We start from the raw sequence: 25,160 nt of genomic DNA, 5'->3' as shown, positions 1-25,160 counted from the left end.
AACAGATAATAAGGAACCCTGCACTACAAAGTTTTGGTAATTCTGATACTAGTTCATGACTTGAGACAACTCAGCGTAAAGGTACAGCATGAAAGTATGTTCAACTTTTCATATTAAGAATTTTACCGTTCCATACAGTTCTGCCCTTGAAAGTCATTCAGAACCATCAACTGGTCTAGAATGCAGTGGCATAGATAGAGATGGTCATGCATGCTTTAGCATGCTTATGTTGACAATTCTGCTCTGTGAGTTGTATTGTCTGCCACTTTGGTTTCTGGATGCAGTTCAAGATACTGTTGTTTGTTTATTTGTTTGTTTGTTTGTATCCTGCCTTTATTATTTACAAATAACTCAAGGCATCAAATGTACTTCATACTCTTTCCTCGTCTTATTTTCCCCACAACAACCTGAAAAGATGACTTGAAAGAAAGTGACTGGCCCAAAACCACAGAGTTGGCTTTTATGGATAAAGGGATTTGAACTCAGGGTCTCTAAGTTTCTAACCTGGTGCCTTAACCACTAGATCAGAGTTCCCCAACCTTTCTGGGTTAGCGGCCTGGAGCAGGGAGGGGGGGAACTACCACGATGTTTACAGGGACACTTGTGCAAATGGGGCCGAGCACCTGCGACAAGTCTTGTGCGAGTGGGGCTGCCATCTCCTGCAATGCTTGCAATGACATTTATGTGAGTGGGGCCATGTGTGGGGGCACCGGCTGGCTACTTGTGGCCTAATCGTGATTATGCCATGGCCCAGTAATGGGCCAAGGCCCACAAGTTGGGGGTGTCCGCATTAGATCAAACTGGCTGTCACCTATAAAGTTCTACAGAACATGGGATCAGGCTATTTGAAAGATTGTGTGGTACAGGTAGTCAACTTACAACGGTTTGTTTAGTGACCATTCAAAGTTACAACGGCACTGAAAAAAGTGACTATTAGTTTTTCACACTTACGACCATTGCAGCATCCCCTTGGTCACAGGACCAAAATTCAGATGCTTGGCAACCTGCATGTATTTATAACAATTGGGAGTGTCCCAGGGTCATATGATTCCCTTTTGTGACCATCTCACAAGCAAAGTCAATGGAGAAGGCAGATTCACTTAACAACCAGGTTACTATCTTAACAACTGCAGCTATTCACTTAACTGTGGCAAGAAAGGTCGCAAAATGGGACAAAACTCACTTCACAAATGTCTCACTTAAGAACAGAAATGTTGGACTCAGCTGTGGTCCTAAGTCAAGGACTAGCTGTATTAACATGCTTAGTGTAAAAAAATTCGGTACTTTTTCAGTTTCTGAGAATCCCTTTGTGGTCCGCTGTGGTCGTAAGTCGAGGACCAGCTGCAGAGACTTTGGCTCTACCATCAAAGCTCACATGCCTTTCAAACGAAGCGGCGCTTCCTCCTTCTCCATGCCGGGAGGGAGCAAGATTTTCTACCCAATTCGCTCTCGCTTGGGCGGAAGTCAAGCGAAAGCAACAGGAAGCCGCCGGGTTTTTATTTATATATTTATATATACATATATGCAACAGGGAAAAGCAAGCCGGTAGGAAGCACCGAGATGGCCTTTTTTTTCTTCTTTCCCTAGGCTCGGCCCGGGCCTCTTGGCGCGCGTGCGCAGGACGGTTAGCGGAAGCCGGCGGCGCGGCGCTGAATATCGCGCGTGGGGTCCGCGGGGCCTCCCGTCGGTGAGTAAACGACGCGAGAGTGACGCCAAGCGCCGGGAGGCAGCGCTGTCGCTCGCACGGGGCTGGTGGGCAGCGGGGTGGTGGTGGTGGTGGGGAATGGTGTGGAAAAAGAGACAGCCGAATGAGCCAGGATCTTTGCCTGTGCTTGCCTTGCCTTGTCCGTTCCTCCGCCGCCTATCTTCCCTTATCCCGAGGTGCTTCGGCTCTGCTCCTTGAGCAAACCTTGGGGTCGGGGCGTACTTCAGGAGCAGCGGCTCCCTTGCCTGGCCTGTCTTGCCTGCTTACAAATTAGCCAGGGAAGGGTGGGTGGAGGTGGGACATGCAAGAGGATCGGCCAGTGCTTCGTTTGGAAGAGGTTTTTTGCAAAATGTGTGTGGGGATGTGAATGTGTATGGATGTGCTGTACCCATTTCCTGTGTTCTTATTCATGTTTATTCTTATTCCTGTTATCTTGGGCACGAATGACTCAATAAAACACACACACATACATACAATTTCCCTGGGACCCCCAACCCCCCCCCCGTCAGGAATCGCAGTGATATGACACAAGCCTTGCCCTTAGTAGCTGGGAGATCTTGTCCAACGCCATTGGTGCTTTAATAAAAGTGTCCCCATCCCATACATTTCCATGCTCCTTCCTCTCCTGGATCCAAGCAAGAAATCAATCTGTTGGTTTGATAGTGGAGAATATCTAGCTCAGGTGTAGGATGAGGGTGGAGGTGTGGTCTGACCCACAAGCTTGGAAAATGATCCTCCACACTCAAATCAATCTGTTCTAAATTATGCTTCCCCCCCCCCAAAAAAAGGACCCAGAACAGGTCAGTGTTGTTGTCAATGCAACCTAAGTGCATACATTCTTTAGGGCTGTAAATAGGTTGTTTGACTTGACTGGAATTCCAGTGGTGAACATCATTCACCACATGAAAAAGTCTCTGCAAAATTGGCATACACAATGTTCTGCTGATCCCATTCATTTAATTTTGTGTCCCGTCCCCCCCGTAGAGTGATTAAAGTTTTATTTCTTGAAATGATGGAACAACCTGTTCAACCCGTCAACCACTTAAGAAGAAGCAAAAAGAGTGTCTTGAGTTGGTGATTGAGAAAGGATTTGCCTCAGAAAGCCATAAACTACCCAAGAACATTAAGTCTGGAACTATGGTTCTTCCCAGCAGTGGCTTACTAGGAAAGAAATTCCCTGGTAAGCAAATCCTTTCAGCTTTACTTCCAGTTTTATATCTAAAGCCAGTATCAGCCCTTTAAGGTAGCCCAGCTTAGGAAACAGATTCCACAAGGACTACTGGAACCTTACTTCATGGTTGCAGAATATAATAACACAGTCTTGACAGCCTGATGAAGAGATTCTCTTTCCATGCTCTTATTATAAAGTAAATCAAGGCGAGACAATCTTGAGGTGTTTTTTTTTTCCTCACTTCTTCCAGAGGGCTAAGCTAGTGTCTGCTTAGCTATTGTTGAATTTTTTCTTCCATGGCAACTCCATGTTCCTCTTCACCAATGGCTATTCAGTTCAAGGGCTTTGCACTTTAGGTCAACTGGTGGATCTGTGACATGATTTTAAAAAGTGACTATGAAAGTCAGGATCTGGTCTCCTTCACAGCCCAAAGAGGATCAAGAGGGCAAGATAATATATTGGTCAGGAGCTGGATGGAAAGGGGTGTTCTAACAGGAAATAGGCAGGATCAGTTGGAGCCACAAGCTTGCCTACACATCATTTCAGATCTCCTCCTCCAAGTATTTCAACATAACCAGCATTTCTGACATGCCATATCTGGAGGGAAGAGAGAAAACACAGCTTCCAGAGCAGAACATCTAAAGCTGTCTTCAGGCTGCCGCATTTGTGAGTGGAGAAAAAAGCAATGGCCTGTAGATTTCTAGTTTGGAAAGAGTTAGTGAATCCTCTTTATATGGAAATGTATTAAGCTAAAATTAATAGCCAATTTTGTCATGCAATATTTAACTTATTCTGTTTCAGATCTTAACAAAAGTTTTATTATTTGTACATAATGCCAATTTCTGTTTAGTTTTTCAATTCCAATTATTATTTTAATCAATATAAAACCTTTATTTTAACTGAATATATGGAAACTATTGAAAACAACATCCTTCTTCAGTCAAGTGTTGTCTTGACTTTATATAAAATTATCCCTTCTGTATTAATATATCATAGGTGGGTTTTTTCTGTCTGCTGTTTCAGAGCTTGACACTTCTAATAGAACGTAATAAGAGTTGTTCTGCAAAGTTTAATTACATCAATTTTCAGATAGATATAGGTTAGAATTATGGATCAGATAATTCCAGCCCAGTTTATTCTGTAGCTTCCAAGAGCCAAGGATGATAGTGACTGATATGGTAGTTACATATATTAATATTCCCATGCTTAACTTTTCTAGGTGATCTTTTTATAGCAGAAAACTTGCTCCATTCTTAGCTATTGCCTCTCAAATAGCAAAGTGAAACTTTTGATAATTAAGTTGAAAAATGCTGTTTGGCCATTAGATATGGCTAGATACACCCACAGTGAAGTAATCTTTCTTTTCTTGTTGAGAATAAGTATTTTGCACTACAGTTAATGTTTGCAATTTAACTAAGCTTCTGAACTTCTAAAAATTTTATGTAAGAACTGAAAAGCAAAAGGGGAAGAAGTAGAGGGAAAAAAATAACTGATATTTAGATTTGCATATAATTTCAATTTTTAATAGAATATGGAACAAGTTGCTGACACCAGTGAATCCTGTGACATGCAAGTATCACTGTGAAAATACTTTCAATTCAAATAAGAAATTATAAACATCCGTACATTATTTTGTTCCGATTACCTTGACAAATTATATAAAAATCAAGATAGTTACTTTCCTACAGATTGTGGTCACATTAGCTAAATTCTCTACAATTCATTTCTATATTACCCAGAATTCCCAGCCAGCAGGATTAATACTTTTCCGATTGAGAATTGTGGGAAAAGTCAGTTCAGCACAAACACAACTCTACAATAGTTTTGTTATAGAATGATTGGAATTACAGCTACACAGTAATTGTAATCTATATTTTCTGTAGTTTTTGATGAAAAATGGAAGAATTCAGAAGAGGAAAAACAATATTTGGAAGGATTCCAGCTTAAGGTTTTGGATGTTTTTCAGTTGTTATTCAGCATCTACATCAAACCATTGAATAAAATTGTCAAAGGTTAATTATTACTATTTTTTTTTCAAAATTGTTTCTCTTTTACATGTCATTTAGATGAGGCTACAGAAGTGCTGAATCAGTACCTGGAACCAGTAATGGGCTGGATGAGAGCCAGATTAAAGTTTAATTTCAACACATTGAAGATTCTGTAGGTATGTGGTATGTGAATTCTCTATTCAGAGAATTGAAATTTAACCTATTCTTTGTTAGGGTCCATTTCATAGTTTTCAGGGAGGCACGTTGTTCCAGTTTTGACCAATGTTGACATCATATCGAGTACCTCTTAAGATAATAAACAAATTACATTGTCCTTTGGCTGGAAATAGATTGGCTATGGTTAGCTACAGCTTTAAAACAATCAGGATGAGTGTTACCATATACAGTATGTGAGGCCGTCTTTGAAGATTTTTGTGAAATTACACTTTATAGCTGAGATATTGCATTGTCTACTAAAATGCTGAACATTCATAACCTGATTTCTGGCCCATTTCTGTATATAATTTAGAGTCCTTGTGTGGTTTTGAAGTTGCTAATTTGAAGGTATGTGCATTGAAGTAACAGATAGAATCTTATCTGTTAAGTAAGCTCCCTGTTGGGAGAGCGAGTACGTTCAGCAAAGAGTTGTGAGAGTTGTGTTGGAGAACACACAAACCAGCATACAGAGACACTGCAGTTTAAATAGACTTTTACTTTCATGGAAATAGAGGTATCAGAGTCCATCAAACAGTCCAAGTCATACACGGATAAATCAGTCAGTCATCAATGTCTTTCAGTTAAGGGATAATCCAAATAACATAGTCCAGTAACATAAAATCAGTCCAGTAATCAAGGTTTGCTAACAGTTGCAAAACTTACAATAGCTCACGGCACTTCAAGATCAACCCAGCATCTAACGAAACAGAGAGAGAACTAACAGTCATTCTGGCTCCCTCTTATGGCCGATTGAGGAAAACAGCACCCAATCACATTTTACAGTATGGTTTAAAGAAACAGATACAACATTGTTACATGATTTATATATTGCCAACCCAGCCGTTAGAATTAAATTCCTAACATTATCAAAGAGAGATCCAATTTAGAATTGAGAAATTTCCTGTCAGGGAGAATGATCAGAGAAACGGCTTGCCTCCAGAAGTTGTAGATGCTCCATCGCTGAAGGTTTTTAACAAGAGACTGGACAGCCATTTGTTTGAAATGGTAGAGGGTCTCCTGCTTGAGCAGGGAGTTGAAGACTTCCAAGGTCTCTTCCAGCTCTGTTATTCTGTAATTCTGAAGTCATCTTGGAGGAAGCTACACCATTAATAGCAAAAATGGGGATTTTAAACACTTGGTCTTCTTGATAGAAATGCCCCATTTTTGAAATTGTTTTCTGAGGAAGGCTTACCTTATTATCTTTTTGGGAACAAGACATCAGTCTTCCCAATTGCTATAAGTTGCTTTTAAAATTATTTTCTACAATTACCGGTGTATTGTTTTATTTATGTGGAAACAAATCTTGTTGAAAGGTTGTATAGAGTCCTCTAAATATAAAAAGAAAAATCAAAGACGCATAAAGCCAGAGAGGGTAAACTAGAGGTGGAGACTTGAAAATCATTTAAACAAAGAATAAGAATTACAATGTGGTCTCGGTCTGTGATTATTTATAGATAGTCCTCAACTTACAACTGGTTGCTTAACAACCGGTTGAAGTTATGACAGATTTGAAAAAAAAGTTATAACCTGTTCTCAGTGCTACAACTGCTACACCACATGATTGTACTTCATATGCTTGGCAACAAATGTCAAAAATGCCCATTGGATAAGCTGGAATTGGACTTAAGACCACATGATTTGCTTAATGACAGTGGTGACTTTTTTTACAGCCATTATAAAAACAATTGTAAAATCAAGCCCAGTCGTATGGTGAGTCGCTCTAAAACAACCAAATTACCTATAACCAGAATTCCAGTGTTAGTTGTGATTGGAAGTCGAGGACTACCTGTATTTCAGTCCAACATAACTTCAGATTGGAGGCACTTCAAAAAATTCATAAATTTGCAGATATTATGATCAGGTTTTTTTAATTATTTACATTGCTAATCTAATTCTAATTACAATTCTTTTCTGCTTTAGGTTGATTTTTCCCCTTTCAGTGTGGGACAAACTGTGATCAGATTATGTACAATGGGACTACGAATTCATTTTGTTGTTGACCCTCAGGGCTGGTTCTGTATGGGCCTGATAATCTTTGTCTGGCTTTACAATATTCTCTTCATTCCAAAAATTATCCTCTTTCCACACTACGAAGAAGGGCATATATCTGCAGCTGCTATACTATGTAAGTCAAGTTTGTCATTTTTCTTCATTCTATCACATTCTTGTGTGCAGATACAGTAGGGGTCTAGATACTCTTCATGAGATTCTGCTTGATGGTTTGGTATTGCTTCTTCTTTAATATTCGTCTTTTATATGACAAGCACGAGGTAGAGTGCCTTTGAACTCTCAGAAATGTAGATACAATTCTTCTCTGTAAATTCAAAAATCCTACTAATTAAAGCTTTCTGAATGGAAATGTATCTGTTTTTCAGGCTACTATCTATTTTCATTGTTCTGTATTGCCTCATTGTTAAGAGCTTCGGTAGCTGATCCAGGGAGATTACCTGAAAGCCCAAAGATACCAATTACAGGTACAGCTTATATCAACATGACTGAAGTTGTGTGCTTTAAATTAGTCACATGCTCAAAATATTGATCCATGTTTTGATCTGCCTCATGGTGGAAGCTGTCTTGGTTGCCTAAAGTCTGTAAGGAATTGATACCCTTGATCCTCTGAATCTCTCAGCACCTTTTCGTATTCTCGGTCATTGTATACATTTGGACTTATATGCAGGTAGTCCTTGATTTACAACCATTCCTTTAGTGACTGTTCAAAGTTATAACAGCATGAGAAAAAATTGACTGTCACATGATCAAAATTCCGGCACCCTGGCAACTGCATGTATTTATAATAGGTGAAGTGTCCTGGAGTCATGTGATCACTATTTGTTACCTTCCTAGCAGGCTTCTGACAAGTAAAATCAGTGGGGGAAGCCAGATTCGCTAAATTATGGCATGACGACTGCAGTGATTTGCTTAACAATTCTGGCAAAAAAGGTTGTAAACTGGGGCAAAACCCGCTTAAAGAACTGCCTTGCTTAGCAACAGAAATTTGGGGCTCAATTGTGGTCATAAGTCAAGGACTACTATACACATTATCCAGCGAATTACTGGCTGCTTTCAAGAAAGAGCTAAAGGGAAGAGCTGGAAAATACCTTGAACTGATATTGCTGAAATTGGAGCTTTCTAATGAGGCTGGGGGTAGCAGGATGGGCAGGGCAATTGCATGCCAGCCAAGAATTCCCTAGCCTTGATTCCTATTCATGGGATTGTCAAAAGATTTGGAGCAATGTAACTGTAATGTTTATTGATAATTTCCTTTGTTTATCTGTCTCCTAGTTTTTCTGTTCACGTTAATATTCAAGAAAATAAGATAGCCTTATGAAATAGTTTTTAAAAAGGAGGGTTTTTTTAAAAAAAAATTAGAACGCCCTAATGGTTTCAAAGCAGTTGGCCTAGAGAACAACCATCTTAAGGGACAATGGCCTCCTGTCAAGGCAAGAACCACCTTCCAAGCACAAAGAGAAGAAGATGTCTTTAAAACATAATCACTGTGCTATGTTGTAAAATTGACTAGATGTCCCAGCACAAGGAAATGAGAAAGCTGACTGTTCCTTCTTGCCTTTTCCATGTAGTGGAAGTTTCGCTGCTGGACGATTGGAATGTAAGGAAAGAAAATTAGGAAAGGGTGGTTATTTCTTTGTGAAAAGGCTTCTATTGCCAACAGTGGACACTCTTAACTATGGACAATATATTTGATGGGAGGGAAGGAGGGAGAGAGAGAGAGAATTAGGACAGATCCCTAGAGATCTTTGAATCAAGTATTGAAGCAACATTAAACAGAAGAGGCAGTATGTTATAATTAAGATAAGTGCCTACAGAAGTTCCATGCATTTATTGCATGCAAATAGAAGAAGCTTAGATTATATTCTTGATTTTGTTGAATTATATTAAAATAATCTGGGGAAGGTTCTCCGTGGGTGTGTGGGTGTATGTGCGTGCAAATTTACCCAATATTTCAGAAGTAAAGATACCATACTTGTAAGGTCAGATGCATTTATTTCCTGCTTTTAAATTACATTGAGGAGCTTGCCTTCTGTTAATGGTAGCTCTCTTATTAAAGAGTAACACCTTTGTGACTTTGGCTTTATGAGAACAGACTGAAAATCAGTTTCCCATCTGGCATTATTGCTAGTTTAATGATCTTGAGTGTTAGATTTCCAAACTGCCAATGTGCAAGTATGTCATTTTTCACCAAGTTGAAAAATATGGCAACTCACAAAAAAACTTAAAATCAATCTTTATAAACATTTAAAAAAAATGGATTATTCACTATAAGCGTAATTTTATGTAAGTATTAGGTTTAATATACATACACATGAGAAACGTTTGGTCATGTTAATGTCATTCTATTTAAGTTTCTGCTTCAAATAGCTTTAACATTATTTTAGTGTGCTCAGATGTAAAAATAAAACCATGCTGCTTGTTTCATAAAGCAAATATGGATATCATAGCTTGCATCTAATGTATTTTTGTGCTGAATTAAATGCATCCTTAAAAATAAATTTCATTTTAAAATATCTACACAGATAAATATTGGGAGCAGCTAGATGTGCTAAATATATTTGAATTTGAATGGACTATATATAAGTTCTAAGATTTAATTTAAATTCTGAGGTTTATCTGGCTATTATTTTCAGTGTGCTTTTATTATGACCTGTGATTCCAGTTTCACTCTCTACATGAGAAAATCCAATAGTTTTGATTGATTGCAATAAGGGACATACCGTATTTTTCGGAGTATAAGATGCACCCTTTCCCCTCCAAAAACAGGCTGAAAATCTGGGTGTGTCTTATACACTGAATATAGCATTTTTTGCCTCCTGAAACCCCGCCCCTTCACCAAAATGGCCGGGCATAGCTTGTAGGAGGCTTTCAGAGAGCTCCTGGGAGCTGGGGAGGGCAGAAAAGAGCAAACAATGGGCTGTTGTTTGCTCGTTTTTGGGCCCCCACCTCCCAGGAACACTCTACAAGCCTCCTCGGGGTTATTTATGCCCATTTGGAGGGAAAAAATTTTTGGGGAGGTTTGCAGAGTGCAAAAACTTTTTTTATTGCCTCTTCAAAACCTTGGTGTGTTTTATACTCTGAAAAATACGGTAATTTTAAGTGCTTTTTTTCTAAAATCCTCAACATTGGTCCCCACAAGTACAGGTCTGTGGTTATTCTTGAAGAGAAGCAAGAACTTAGCAACAACTCTGCATTTCTGTTAATGTTATCTTTATTTCTCTCTTTAGAAAAAGACTCTTGGGAATTATGTAACAAGTGTAATATGATGAGACCAAAGCGTTCCCATCACTGCAGTAGATGTGGGCACTGTGTTAGGAGAATGGATCATCACTGTCCATGGTAAGAGAACCCTAGTATGTCATCTAATTTCATCTTTTTTAACTTCTAATTTAATTACAGTGACTCAATAAGGTTTTCTAATAATTACATACTTTTTCATTCTACAGCATGATAATGTTTCAGGAACCAGAATGATATTAAATTGAAATACAGGTAGTCCTCTTCTTACAGCAGTTCCCTTAGTGACAGTTTGAAGTTACAACACCACTGAAAAAGAAAAAAAGTGACAGAACCATTTTTCATACTTGTGATGTTGCAGCATCCCCATGATCATGTGATTTATATTGGGATGCTTCACAATTGAGTCATATTCATGACGGTTGCAGTGTCCCAGGGTCACGTGATCACTTTTTCCACCCTTCTGGCGAGCAGTCAATGAGGAAACTAGATTCACTTAACAACGAAGTTATTAACAGCTGAAGTGATTCACTTAACAAATGTGGCAAGAAAAGTCGTAGAATGGGGCAAAACACACTTAACAAATTTGACACTTATTAACGTAAATTTTGGGCTCAATAGTGGTTGTAAGTTGAGGACTATCTGTACTAATTTTGTTTTTTAAAACATGAAATATTAACTCAGTTGGGGAAGCTGCATTCACTTCACAACTGTGATTTGCTTAAAACTCCTGGCAAAAAAGATTGGAAAATCAGGCATGACTTACTTGACGACTGCATTGTGATTTTAAGTCGAGGACTACTGGCATATGCTATATAATCATCCTACGACCTTATTATAAGGAAGATATTCATTCAAGAGCAACTTTTTTAAAAATTCCCTGTATAGCTAAAGTACTTTTATCATTGTGAAAGGTTATAGCTGGTAGAACTGAACCACTACACATTTAGCTGACGAAGGCAAGATGAGGAGGAGAAATGCAAAGTAAAGTAACGGTAAATGATTTTCTGTTGCCCCAATTCTTTCAGCCACTAAGGGAAACAGAGGCAGCCAGGTTTTTTGACATACCTGCTTTATCATTGAATTTAAGAACCTTTGACATTTCTGCCTTTGTGTTTAGCCTGTTTACCCTGTTTTCTGCAGGATTAATAATTGTGTTGGTGAAGATAATCATTGGCTGTTTCTGCAGTTGTGCTTCTACACAGAACTCCTGAGTTCTTACACACTCCTACTTGATTTCTGCCACTATTATTACTTTGAACCACTAAGAAAAGTTAATGCGGTAAGAGAAGCTTCTGTTTGTCAGAATATGATAAAAAGTGTGCGTTAATGTATTTTGGTCCTTGAAATAGTTGCTTTTGGAGCAGGGAATCCACTATCTTACTTTCACAAATTGAACACTGCTATTACACCCCTAGTGGGCATTTGGGAGAACAGAATAAGAATCCATGAGTATTATAGGATGATCTACAGCAGGCCCTGTCAATTTATGGCCTTTAAACCACACCCTGCTTGCCATCTGTATAAAACAAGAATGTATAGGTGGTAGGTGGTAGATTGCCAGATGTGTGTCAGCTGAGCTTCAGATTGGGTTCCTTGGTCTGCAGATCTTCCAACATCATCCAGAGAGGTGGGGCAGCATCTGACCCTTTTCAAAAATAATCCCCTGTTGACCCCTGGAAAGCTTGCACAGAAGATGGTAGAAGGAAATGGGGAGGGACCAAGCCAAGAGAGAAAAAAGTGATTGAGTGGAGAAGAAAGGATGCCTTGGGAAAGCTGCAAGACAGCAAGGGAGGTGGTGAAAGAGTAGAAGAAAAGAGAAAACAATTTATTTATTTTATTTTAGCTTAAAAAATGTTAGGTAGTCCTCATTTAACGACTGCTTCATTTAGCAACTGTTTGCAATTATAACAGTGATGAAAAAGTAACTTTGCAATCAGACCTGGCATTCATGACTGTTATAGGTCTGGGAATCAAAGGAAAGCTGATCATACAATCATGATGTCTCGTTTAGTGACCACTTTACTTAATGATCAAGTTCCCAGTCCCAGTTCATGTACTAAACAAGGTCAGCTGTAATGTCAGCTCAATTTTGGGATGATTATTAATGAATAAAGTTGAGATCTTGATGTTCTGCCTAACCTCATCATCGCATTCTTTTATCAAGACAAAAATTCTTATAGTGTCAACTGCAACAATTAATGCCATGTAATTGTCATATTTCATTCTTTCTTATTCTCTTTATATTAAGTAGTCTGAAGCATTATTACCTTCCTGATTGATTACGGGACTAGTTCAGCTTTTCTATGATGCATCATAGCCACAGCATTTCTATCATGCAACAATTGTCATAACTCTGTTTGTTAGGCTGCACTGCAGATAGAATCCAATTATCAATTACTTCCCCCCCGATTTTAAAATCTAAACAAAAGTAATATCTACTGTTGAGTCAGAAACTTTGTTTATAACAAACTTCAGCAAGATCCAACCCATAAAAATATTTAATGTTTTTAATGTATAAATATTAAAAATGAACTTCAATATGTCCACATTACATTAAATAGCTTGTAGATTATAAAAGCTTTTCTTATATTTATGAACTAACAGATATTAGTGTAGTAGAATTGACTATAATTTACACTTTCTGCTGGAATGACTGCAGCATAGAAGTATTTGATAAAGGACTAAAATAATAGACATTTTGTTGGAAAGTCTGTAAATACTGCAGTTGTTTGTCCAGTAGGAGGAGTAATTTTGCAAGATCTCTAGAAAGAAATTATATACAACATGCAGATACTTTGGTAATTATCGGGAGTCATTGCAAATGTCAAAAATTCATAAGCTGTCATAGGGAAACACAAGAGTTGTTGCAAGACTTAGTTTTCGCAATAGTTTTAGTTGAATTTGTATTTCTAAAGTGTGTCACTGGTTATTGTACAGGAGAGGATCAGGATATGCATTGCTGACTACTGCAGGAGCAACAGTGAGGGAACACTTTTTTTTGCTACTCATATTTTGACCAAAGAACCTCCAATTTTGAATTTTGGAGTACCTTTTTGCATTTCCTGCTTATCAGAATAACAACATTAAACTGTTATATTTTCTTTCACAGGATGTTTTTGTGTTTAGACATGAGCTTGCCCTAACAAGAATATCAACATTCATGGGTATAATTATGTTAGTTGGAATTACTGGACTCTTTTATACTCAGCTAATTGGTATATTTAATGTAAGTATTTAATTCCTTTGAAATATTTTTATGAATATATTTATGCAGTGCTAAAAGGATATATATCTGTTGTTGTTCTTCAGCTGTTCAGTTGTTTCCAACACTTTGTGACCCAAACCGTATTAATTTACCAGATTTGTCTTGTCAATAGCGGCTATTTTTGTGTTCTTGTATGCTCCTACTTGTGTTGTATTACGCAACAGTATTATCTAAACATGTTGTCTTGTTCTGGCCTTTAACTTTTCTAAGCAACAGAGTCTTCTCTAATAAATCCTGCCTTCACGTTACGTATCTATAATATTTACGTTTTTGCTTCATTATAAATGCTTCCCAGAAACAGTCTAATTGTATTTAATCTAGTACTGAGCAATTTGTACTTGCCATCAAAAGTATTCTCAGCATTTCACCCCCAGATCTATAGGTTTCAGTCTTTATTCATTCAGCCTTTCTGATGGTCCAATTTTCACAACTATTTGTTACAACTGGGAAAACCATACTGTTAAATGAATAACATTCTACAATTATTTGCAAAGAATTCTGGGACTAACGGAGAGACAATTAGAAAAGAATCCTGGAATATTGTTTTTGTATTTGATAACTAATGCATAACTATTATATGAATAAAAACAGAGTCTGAAATACTCCAACAGATTAATAGTTGATGAAGAAGATAGCAAAATGGACTTGCCTGATTAGGGAAAGGACAATAGCCACATTTATTAGTCACTATATTTTATTGAAGAAAAAATGATTTATGTGATTTATAGGATTGATGATTAGAAAGGGTAGACTATGAAAAGAAGGGAATTGTAATCTTAGCATGTAATTTTAAGAGAGAGAGGGGAAGATATAAATACATTTATAACCATTCTTAAGATAACATTGCCTTCTTTTTCCTTTCTTATCTGATCTTTATTTTTCCTTATTTTATTTATTTATTTTCTAAAATTTTTACTGTCCCGTTAGAATTTTACTAAAAGTTATAATCAAAAAGTATTTGCCAGGAATGAGCTAAAAGAATATAAAATAATAAAAGCAGAGGGGAAAGATGCAGATTTGAAGTCTTAGAACAAATGCTTATAAAAAGAAAAAAAAGAAAAAGATTGCTGAAACTAGTTGAAGGCCATATCTCTCAGCTCATACTGCATAGCTGGGTGGTAGCATTAAAAATCTCCCTTTGCTTGCAGCTATCATACTTCTCTTGATCCAAGCACCAAAAGAAAAACTCAGAGCTTTTTGTAAATACACGTTTGAAGATTTCATCTGTTAGTACCTTGGGGCCAAATCAGTTTGATGTTAAAGGGTCAAAACAGAGTTGGAAACCAAATAACAGCCATTTTGTTGGCAATAATATGTTCGTAGTGCTAAGTTCCAGCTACCAGTCTCAGAACTTTATTATAATTTGACTGAAGTTTCTGGACCAATTTCAGAGGCAGCCCTGCTTTAATAGTAATTCAAATGAGAGTTTCCCAGAGGATGCATTATTGAAGCAGGCTGATCCCCATCTAATTAAGATTGTAGGTGGCACAGAAGCTTATGCTAGAAGAAGCCATCATAACCTATAGGGGCATTTGTGCTCCTAATGATAATTATGGATCATGAGCACTTTTAAATTAAGAACCCATGATTTGAAGACAGTGTGTTTCCTTGAAGGGCAGGATGGACCAGCTCAATTCAGAATTAACTAGCTAGTAATACTGTCTTGTCATAATTTAGTTTCAATTCAATAGCATTTCTCTATGTATGTATAATCTTTATTTCATTGTACTTGAATACAACGAAATTGGTTTATTAGTATTATCTAGTATAGTATATGTGAGAAAGAACCAGCGTTGGTTAACCAGTGCTTTTTAGGAGATTGATACAGAGGATAAATAGTTGGCGATGATGAAGGCATAACCTTAACTTCCTAGACCAGAAGATATCAACTTTGGTGGCCATTAACTTGTACGCACCCTCTCTCAGAGATGGTATTCAGCAGATTCTAACCAGTTCTGGAGAACCAGTAGTAGAAATTTTGTGTAGTTCAGAGAACTGGTAAATATCACTTCTGACTGGCCCTGCCCACATCTATCCCTGCCTCCCGAGTCTCAGCAGATCGGGAGGAAATGAGGATTTTGCAGTAACCTTCCCCTGTCACGCCACCAAGTCATGCCACGCCCACTGAACCAGTAGTAAAAACTAGACTCCCACCACTGCCCTCTCTCCAAATAAAACTTTTTCACTGTGCTCTGATACGGTTCTCCTTCTCTTTATCCAGTCAGAATGGGAGTGTGGTCTGGAAGTATTCCAGCTATCTTTCTCAAGCCAGACTAATGTACCCAAAACTGGATTGTTTCTACAAGTAGTGTCTGGGATTCTGACCTAACTTGTGGTTCTAACACTTTTATACTTACGGGAGCTGTTCCTGAAATATCTTCAACCTGTTCTTGAAATGTCACCCAAGTGACTTAATCAGGACTAAGATAAGGCTATCTTGTCTAGGTTAATATTCTGTGTTACCCCAGGATATTATGGCTGATTTGGATTTCTTTTGGAGGAGCTGCCAAACTAGGTCCTGGCCCAGAGGCTGATCTCCAGATAGCCTAAGCACTGCAGCTTTTTCTTTTTTCTAGTTACAGAACAGGGTAGTCAAACTAATACCAATGCCAGTATTTGTAATACCAATGCCAGTAATTTTATTTCAGAAAAAACAACTATTTATTGATCTTATATCTTTGTGTTTGCTTGAACTTTTAATTATTATGTCGTATGTATTCAGGTTCCTTAATCTCTTTAATCATTTTGAGTCCTAATAAAGAAGTATTTGTGCAAGGTTTTTGGCCTATGATACCTCCAAACCTATGAAGTTCTGTTTAAAATGAAACTTGTTCCCTAATAGAGAGAATTATAATTGGCTGTCTAAAGATTGCCTAGTTCAGCAAGAGTTGTTGAAAAAAAGTAAAAGAATCTGCAGTATGTAATCTAAATTTCATGTCCTGATCCTTTCCAAAGAAATCTTGTTTGGAAAGTGGCCAGAATCAATGAATAGATAGAAGATGAAAGTATCTACATCACTCATGATTGTTATGACCGGGCAATATTTCAAATTGAAAGAGGCATAGGTCGGTGGAATAAACTGCGCAGAGGCATTCAGACATCATCTCCTTAAATGAACTTGGTCCTTCCCAGGACCATACAGCTGCTCTTGGCAATTGCAAAGATTTCGAAGAAAAGACATTTTGGTTGAAGATGTTGCTAACAGTACTTCATAGACACATACAGTAGAAGCCTTAGAGGATAAAGGAAGTTTAGCAAGTAGCAAAGAAATCATGACCTTATTATGGGGACACTTTGCTGTTCTTCTAGATGCACTTTTAAGAAGGAACGAAGAGAATTTAGACTCTGTCATCCACCTCTCTTACTGATAAGGTGACTCTGGGCAGATAACAGTGATAATTATAGAAGCAATTAGAATTACATTATATAAAAACTAGAGCCAAGGAGACAAATGGCATAGGATGAGATCTTCTTCTTACCCTGTCAATCACTTCCAGTAACGAATGCCTCTCTCGGAGCTACAAGCCAACCAGCAAAATCAGGTTTTGAATTTGGCAGCAGTTCTGGTTTCTGGTGGTAGAATGATCCATAGGTCTGGGGTCACAGTGGAAAATGCTCTTCTTGACCCCACCAGCTGGAATTCCTTGGCTGACAAAGTCTGCAGCTGAAATAGCCTTATGGCTTAATACCACCCACCCTTAGCCTGAATCCAAAATTTAGAAGCGCTGTATTCCTGATTTCTTTAGGTGTATTAGAAAGAAACTTACAGCTTTTAACATTTTAAAGCATTAACTAAAAAGGCTCCTCTTCCTTATTTGCCTCCATAATTTTTGCTAAAAAATTTTTTCCACTATTTGCCAGTGAGAAGATGATGTATATTTTAATGGAGAAAATAATGTACTTCATTGCTACACGCAAGGACTCTCTCGCCCTCCCTCACTCCCTCCCTCCTATTTCTAGTTTATATTAAAACACTTGTATGAAGGAAAACACATTTTGGAAGGTTTAGATGTATTTGAAAGGAATCAGCCTTTCCCTGTTAAACACTCACCTGTAACTTGTAGTAAGCTGTTCTCACCTTGTTTATAAAACAGTAATCATTTTCCCATAAGACATTATTTGTGATCCCTAGTTGTGATCTGAACTATACTATATGTATATTTCCTATGATTGGTGTTGGTATTGTTAACCTGCTGTGACCTATATTGTATGTATGCAGTCTCTTATTGAAGGAGTGGCCGATTATTTTTCAATTGTCATAGCAGTGAGAAATTTGAAATGAGTTCATTTGCTTTTGGTTGCACATGACTTAAAGAGCTGTTATTGCAGTGGTAATTTCCTGGTATACTTATTTCCACAATTCCTGTACAAAGCTTATCAGCATGGTTCTAATCATAGCTGCTGAATTAATTCTAATCACTTAGCTGCTGATTTTTTTAAAAAAAATACAAATCAGTATTTTTAGCTTTGTATTGTTCTTTCACGTACTTTCCAGAGCTTGAGTTATCTAAAGTCAACCATAATAAATTAATCTGAAGTTAATGAAAATTTAGCATGATAAACATGAATTTAATATATTGGGTAATCAATTAGTATGGTTTTATACAAAATATGTATTTAGTTAAAATGAATAAAATATTTAGCATTTTTCCTTTCCTTTTTTATTTTCTGGTAGGCAGAAACATTTTGGATCGATTTTTTTAAAACTAAATTTTACATTAGATTTTTATTTGGTTAGCCACTTATCTGGAGTGTTTTGTGTAAATGAAAAATCCAGGTTATCAGTAACTGCTGAAAATAACAGGATAATCGCTTAAGCAGTGATTCTCTGATGTCATTGTGGGAGGTTAGTAAAAGAGGATTATCCATGACCCAGATAAAATAATTAGAAATTACTTCGACACTTACAAATGAATGATTTACTGTACTAATCTCATTTCCAAAGTTAGAAAAGATCTGTCTCTCAATATATTACTGCCAGATGTTTTTAGCTAAAATGCATCCTTTGAAGAGATTAATCTGAAGCCTAATTTTAAGGATTATCTTTGATTATTTTTATTTAAAATCTTAAACAGGATCTGTTTATATTTTCCATATGTTATTGCAAATGATTAACAGAGTTAACAGGTTTTTTTTTTTTAAAAAAAAAGAATGATAGTCTGGAACTCATTGTATTTCAGATGTAGATTGTGATAACAGTTTTGGTATTATTTTGCGGTTCCTTGAAGTAAGTCTTTTGGAATTCTTGAATGGGTCAACCAAAGCAAATTGATTTTTTTACACATTTTTAAATTAAAATAATAGTGAATTGTATGAGTGTTCTATCCAATGTTATACTTTCAATGAAAAAGAGTAGATCTGCCTATGGGACATTTGCAGGCTTTGTTGTAATGAGTGAATCCAATATCTTATTATCCTTGGAAAAAAGAAAAGAATATTGTATTGCTTGATACCAGCCATTTTACAGCTGAATTTTGGCAAGGCAAATTTGAAGTATGGGCTGGGTTGTATTTGCAGCCCACAGGTGGCTGATCTCTGAATGGTTACAATTATGTGTCATTTGTACTGTGATTACACTCTGGCTATAATTTTTCAGATATCCTAAAAATAAATACAATTTGTGCTCTATGAGGCTATCAGCGAAGCTCATTTATGCTCTATTAATCTTCTAAGAATAAGGGAGTACCTGGTAGAGGAGGCTTCTGGGAGGCCAACTATTTTAGCCTTCATGTCTAAATAGGCTTCCAGGAAACTATTTTGTTACTAAATAGTAGCAGCATGTTTCCCTACTGTTTAGGGAGAAAAGGATTGAACAGGCTTAAGATTTCAGTGACTTGCGAGGAGCCCCCAGAAGTCTTTCATTTCCATTTCCTTGCTTAAACTCAACCCCTATAAGCCCAAATTGGGCTGAATAAGTGAGCTTTCCAGCTGATAAGGAACAAATGGTAGTCTAGGCCAATAAAACATTCTCCAATCTGTAGCAGCAGCTATATGGAATATTGGAAAAACTTAGTCTATCCTTGCATCTGAATTGGTTGGTTGATTATTTTTTACCTGCTGCAGTTGAGCGATTCATCAGGTGACAGTCAAGACATTCAACAGCCATGGTTCAGTGCGTTAAGTAAGCAATCAAAAAAAGCCGTAAGTATAGAAATGAGGAAAGACAAAGGGGAGTCATTTAAGAATGAAAGATCTCTTAATTCTATTTCATCTAATTTTCTGAAGCCTAATAAAGTAGGAACTGATTGAATTTCAAAGGGCAAAGAATTCCCTAATATTGGTCCTGCAACAGAAAAGCATTGTTGGGACTTCATCCACCTTTCCTACAGCTTCTCCTGCACATGAGATAGATTAAAATTGGTCAGGGAAGTTGATCCTAGATTGATTTTTCTGCCTGTCTGTGTTATAAATTGGAAACTGTTGGTAAAATTTTCAAATGTCTTATTATTACTCTTTGTCCAGCAGATACTACAGATTCTTATCACTCTTGATATTTCATATAAGCTATTTTTATGAGTTATTTAAGATGCTACTGAACTATGGTGCCTCCAGCTGTGATCTCCTCAGATGTACTGAGCTAAGTAGGGTCATTCCCGGTCAGTAGCTAGATGTACAGCTATGGGAGAAAGTTTAAACACTACAGGAAATGTTGGCAATTCCGAAAGCGAAACATTTCTTCTGAAGTGTTATTGAATTAATCAATGCCCCGATAAGGCCTGCTGTTGCTTGAGGTCAGGTCAGAGTGGCAAATATATGTGTTTTTCTCTTTTTACAAGAATATTTTTACATCTAGATCTAGTCTGAAGGCAATTTTTAAATAATGTTTTCTTACTATGCAAATGAATTTTTGTACAGTATTGAAGAATTGCAGTCTTTCCTAAAGTTCTTATTTTTTTAATTGATTCACTTGATGCCATGTTCTTCCCATAGGTTATCTCATACATGTCAAAAAAGCTATTCTTTTCTTAAGTATCTAGACATCATTTTTTTGAGAATTTTTTCTTCGCATTCATGCTTAGCATTCTGTTACATATTCATTCTAGAATTCTCACAATCCAGTATAACTTTTGTATTTTGGTTTTCGTGAGATGTTCTCTGGGTGAATTTGGATGTTAAACATTGATATTGAAAACTCTGACTTCAAGGTAGATGTCTAAGATATTTATGTTTCTTATACAAAAATTTGGATATGTCCATGTTTGAAATAAACCCAATAAAAGATTCCTTGTGATGATGTTTCTTGTGATTATGTGGACACTACCAAGCAGTTTAGGGAAGTGCTTTGCCATTGTTTTAATCTGAGGTGTGCATGTCTTTTAATTTGGTAGTCTGGATTATAATCATAGTGGTTCCCATTCAAATACAAAGTAATCCTATCCTGCTTAGTTTCCAGGTTAAGTCAACCAGATGGCCATGGTTAAACGTTTTTTTTAATCCAGATAATGAAAATTCTTGAAATAGGAAACAGAGAATACAACCTTGGTATTAATACTGTATTAATATGGTTATAACATTCTGTATAAGTGAATATTTATAGTGAAATAGTGTCAAACAATATCTGCCCTGTCTGCTTTAAATTTTGTTTCTTTAAAAACCCGCACATAAACATGTAAATAAAGTAAGTATTGTAAAATGTAAATTTATTCATATTCAGCACTTTGGGGGATTTTTTTTTTACTTTGACATTTTTTTGCATTGTTTTTAATTTATTTTCCCTTTTGCCTTAGGTTATTTGAATTTAAATTATTATTTGAAAGAAATATAATACTGTAACTTTTGTGATTTTGTAAGCAGGACCTCTAGCAAATCCCAGTTCAAAATGAATGTCAGCTTTCCCTTCTGCTTGGAAGGATACTTTGAATTAACCTTGACCTGGGAGAGGTCATCTGCCAGCCCAGTCATTACCTAAGATCCGAAGACAAGTGTCTTGTTTCATTGATGTGGCTGTATTGCTCAAGCTGAGGATGCTGAAATGCATTCTTTCATATTGGAGAGATTTTTAATTTAATTTAATTGTACAGATCAAATAGTTCAATGAAGACAGGATGAGACTAAAAGGGTTTGCTCTTATTTCAGTTTGACCAAGGTCTGAATTGCAACCCCACAAAAAGCCTACATGCTATACTATGCAATATTTTTTTTTAATAAGCAATTGCTTCTTAATTCAAAGTTTAAATTAAGGATATGTTTTAATTTCAGAAAATAGCTGAATTATTTCAGTCAACAGCTCACTATTCTCAATATAATATTTGGTAAAATAATAAGTGACACACTAGTTTGATCATATATAACAAATGAAAGAAATTATTTTGGCCACAGCTCTAAAAATCCATTATATTCAGACAATTGAAACACCGCATTTCATCATGTGACCAAGTAAAAAACTCACACTGAAACAGAAAACCTCTGTATTTCTCTTGGGTGGTAAGATTACAGTACAACTCTAGAAAGTTTGTTGTCTATATATTTTGCCTGTATCTGTATGTGCTTATACACACATTGAGAAATAGAATATCTCATTGCCAAATATTTTGTTTTTTGTTTTTGTAAGCATTCTACGTATGTGCTAGTATATATTTTTGAAAAACAACATTCTTTGCATTTTCATAATAGGAAGAAATATTTAAGATTTTTTTTTCTTAAAATAGGACATTACAAGTATAGAAAAACTGGCCAACTGTTGTGAAGAAATGTGAGTATCATTTTGTTTTGTTAAAGTCTTTATAGAGCTTGGCAATAAAATGCATGTGTGAGATACACGTAGGGCATTAATGAAAGCTTAGCTTACCTTTTTCACTATGATTCACATGGTGCTTTAATTAAAAAAAAGTTCTATCTGACGCAATCAAAACAATGCTTTCAAAACATGGTCCAGAAAGGGGATTTGTTTTGCTTTGCTCTCTTTTGTTGGCAAACAGTTAGTTGATTATCAGGAACATCTTAGTTCTATAAGTGCAAATGCAGTTTGTGTTTCTTAAAGTCTCAGCTGTCGCTGAAGTGAAAGGAAAGCTTTGCTTAATGGCGGCTCAGATGTAATTCATCAGAGTCAAGTAATGGATCCCCAGCCAACCTGTATTGTTCTAGTTGACTGAAGTGCACCATGGGAGTGCTGTCTTTCACTAATAATGCTGTCGTCTGTAGATCAAGACCTCGAAAGCCATGGCAGCAGACCTTCTCAGAAGTTTTTGGCACTCGCTGGAAGATCCTGTGGTTTATTCCTTTCAGGCAAAGGCGACCACTGCGCGTTCCCTACCCCTTTGCCAATCACGTCTAAACAGATGGATGGTAGGCACAGATGGGTTCTCCATGCTGGATGTGTGTTGCAGGTTTTGTGATAATAGAACTATGGCACTTCTAAAGTCAATTAAAATCTACCCACCAATCTTAGACGTCACAACGTGCCCCAGGCTTTATTTTAATAATGAAGATCTTTATTCTGCTTAGGGATTAAGACACACTTCTCTATTTACGTTCAAAGTGTACTTACATTCAGATTAGCATCGCAGAGAAATCACTGCAGGTTCATAATAAAAAAAAAGATTGATGTACAAATATTACTTTTCTTTTGATACTGGATAATACAATTGATTTTGCTAGAAATGCTGTCATTTACACAGACCAACAGGTTTGGAAGTGTCTTGACTGGTTTGAATTGCTTTTTTTTTTTAATCAGTCATACTAGCTGGATTATGTAGAAATGTTTGTTTTCCTATTCATCAGTTTTAATGCCTCCAATGCCTTTTTATTTATGATGCATGATATTAAAATGCAGCTTATCTCTAGAGAAGACTGGCATTTTAACGGTGGATTTTTAAAAGGAACCATGATGTTTGTTCCTCATGTTTTAAAAAAAAGTTATGTAAAAACACAACATAAAATCCATTACTATTTTGAAAGAAAAATAGGTTATAAAATGTGCATTTTTCTCTTCTTTGTACATGCAATAATTAGCCTTAAGTGCTAGATGTGTCTTAGAAGTATATACTGAGTTAAAAAAATACAAAGCTTATGCCATGATCCAACCAAAGTTAAGCACCTTTTAAATCCTACTTATAATAGCGATACATACAGTATTTTTTCATTCACTCCCAAAAAAACAGGCAAACTGCTGCACTGCAAATGAAATACTGGTGGATACATTTTTCTGGGTTTAAGCTGCAATCCTACACACTTACCTATAAGTTATTTATTTTGTATTGATATGCATAGGATTCTACCAAGTGCCTAATTTTGGTGTGATTGTGCCTATAAAATTTATCAACATTTACTATATCATATCGACTAAAAACATATACAGTACTGTGTTGTTGTTTCTATGTACTATGTTTCTTGTTTTGTACTGTCACCACTAGAAGTATTTAAAATTTAAATTGTTGGAGATATTTTAACAATAGTATTTATATAGTAAATATAGATGTTACATTTAGCATTATCTACTCTGTATTACATTCTAAATAGATGATATGAAGCGAAGCAGGCATGCCTGTAAAGTGAGATTCCGATTGGTAAAAATAGGTAATTTGAGTTGTAGATAAATCAGTCTTTTGGTTTGCATCCCAGCTATTTTTTAATAGTAAAATTTTAGGAAGATCATTCTTTTAAAAGAGATGTTTGCTGATCCGAGGCTTATATAGAAATAAAATCAGTGATCAGTTTTGAAAACTGTTTAAGAAACATCCATTTATGTAATTAAGAAGTATGGGGATATGGAAGTGGCCTTGAGTTTCTGGATAAAGGACAGGATATTCGTCTAATAAATAAATAGGCCTAAATGGGAGGACATGTTGACTCAAGATCAGGCTTACAACAGGCATGACATATCTAAGTGCATTGTCGAGAATGCATTTTTTCATTCACTTGGCCTTATCTTATCCTTTCTCACTTATGTTTGCCAAATAAATCAAGAAGTGAAAGGTGTCTTTAGTTCTTGCATCTCTACTGTACTTTTGAGCCTTTGTGCTTATAAGAGCTGCAAGCCTGCCATATCTAACTGTGAGGCCCATAGTTACAGATAGTCCTCAACTTACAACCACAACACAGCCCAAAATTTATGTTGCTAAGCAACAAATTTGTTAAATGAGTTTTGCTCCATTTTACGACTTTTCTTGTTACTTTTGCTAAGTGAACCACTGCAGCGTAAGTTAGTAACATGGTTGTTAAGTGAATCTGGCTTCCCCATTGACTTTGCTTGTCAGAAGGTTGCAAAACCCATGACCCCAGGACACTGCAACCATCATAAATATGAATCAGTTGTCAAGCATCCAAATGTAAATCAAATGAGCATGGGGACGCTGCAATGGTCATAAGTGTGAAAAATAATCGTCACTTTTTTCAGTGCCATTGTAACATTGAACTGTCGCTAAATGAACTGTTGTAAATTGAAGACTACCTGTATTTGGGGGCAGATATATACTAGCTAGTGAGGCAGCCCCAGGAACAGATGTGGCTTCTTTTGAGTTGCTAAAAAGTGCATGCAAGTATGCTTCAAATCACCTTTTCTCTACAGATCTAGACTGGTGTACAGTTGTGTTCTAGAGCAGGGGTCTCCAACTTTAGCAACTTTAA

At 36.6% G+C, this 25,160-nt stretch overlaps 1 protein-coding gene across 1 annotated transcript; it reads left to right on the top strand.

Moving 5' to 3' along the window:
• The first annotated feature begins 1,560 nt into the window (after positions 1-1,560).
• On the top strand, positions 1,561-23,961 carry ZDHHC21 (zDHHC palmitoyltransferase 21). The gene is made up of 9 exons (XM_014052911.2): positions 1,561-1,687; positions 4,943-5,040; positions 7,001-7,205; positions 7,456-7,554; positions 10,318-10,429; positions 11,471-11,609; positions 13,440-13,556; positions 22,244-22,287; positions 22,737-23,961. Exons 3-9 carry the CDS (start codon positions 7,052-7,054, stop codon positions 22,867-22,869), a joined length of 798 nt encoding a protein of 265 aa, XP_013908386.2. The 5' UTR covers positions 1,561-1,687; positions 4,943-5,040; positions 7,001-7,051; the 3' UTR covers positions 22,870-23,961.
• The last annotated feature ends 1,199 nt before the right edge of the window (positions 23,962-25,160 follow it).

This window comes from Thamnophis sirtalis, unplaced genomic scaffold (assembly GCF_051295495.1).
Source record: "Thamnophis sirtalis isolate CommonGarterSnake01/CBP01778 unplaced genomic scaffold, rThaSir2_p1.2 scaffold_5, whole genome shotgun sequence".
Taxonomy (NCBI): domain Eukaryota; kingdom Metazoa; phylum Chordata; class Lepidosauria; order Squamata; family Natricidae; genus Thamnophis; species Thamnophis sirtalis.
The sequence above is the reverse complement of the archived record's forward strand: the minus strand, read 5'-3'. Positions and strand labels throughout refer to the sequence as shown.

What these genes read in the sequence shown, in the direction of transcription:
- ZDHHC21 (XM_014052911.2), top strand. Translation starts at nt 7,052, where the DNA reads ATGGGACTACGAATTCATTTTGTTGTTGACCCTCAGGGCTGGTTCTGT. An exon ending in ATGGATCATCACTGTCCATG is followed by an intron (nt 10,430 to 11,470) that starts GTAAGAGAACCC and finishes TGTTTTCTGCAG; the next exon opens with GATTAATAATTGTGTTGGTG. An exon ending in CACTAAGAAAAGTTAATGCG is followed by an intron (nt 11,610 to 13,439) that starts GTAAGAGAAGCT and finishes TTTCTTTCACAG; the next exon opens with GATGTTTTTGTGTTTAGACA.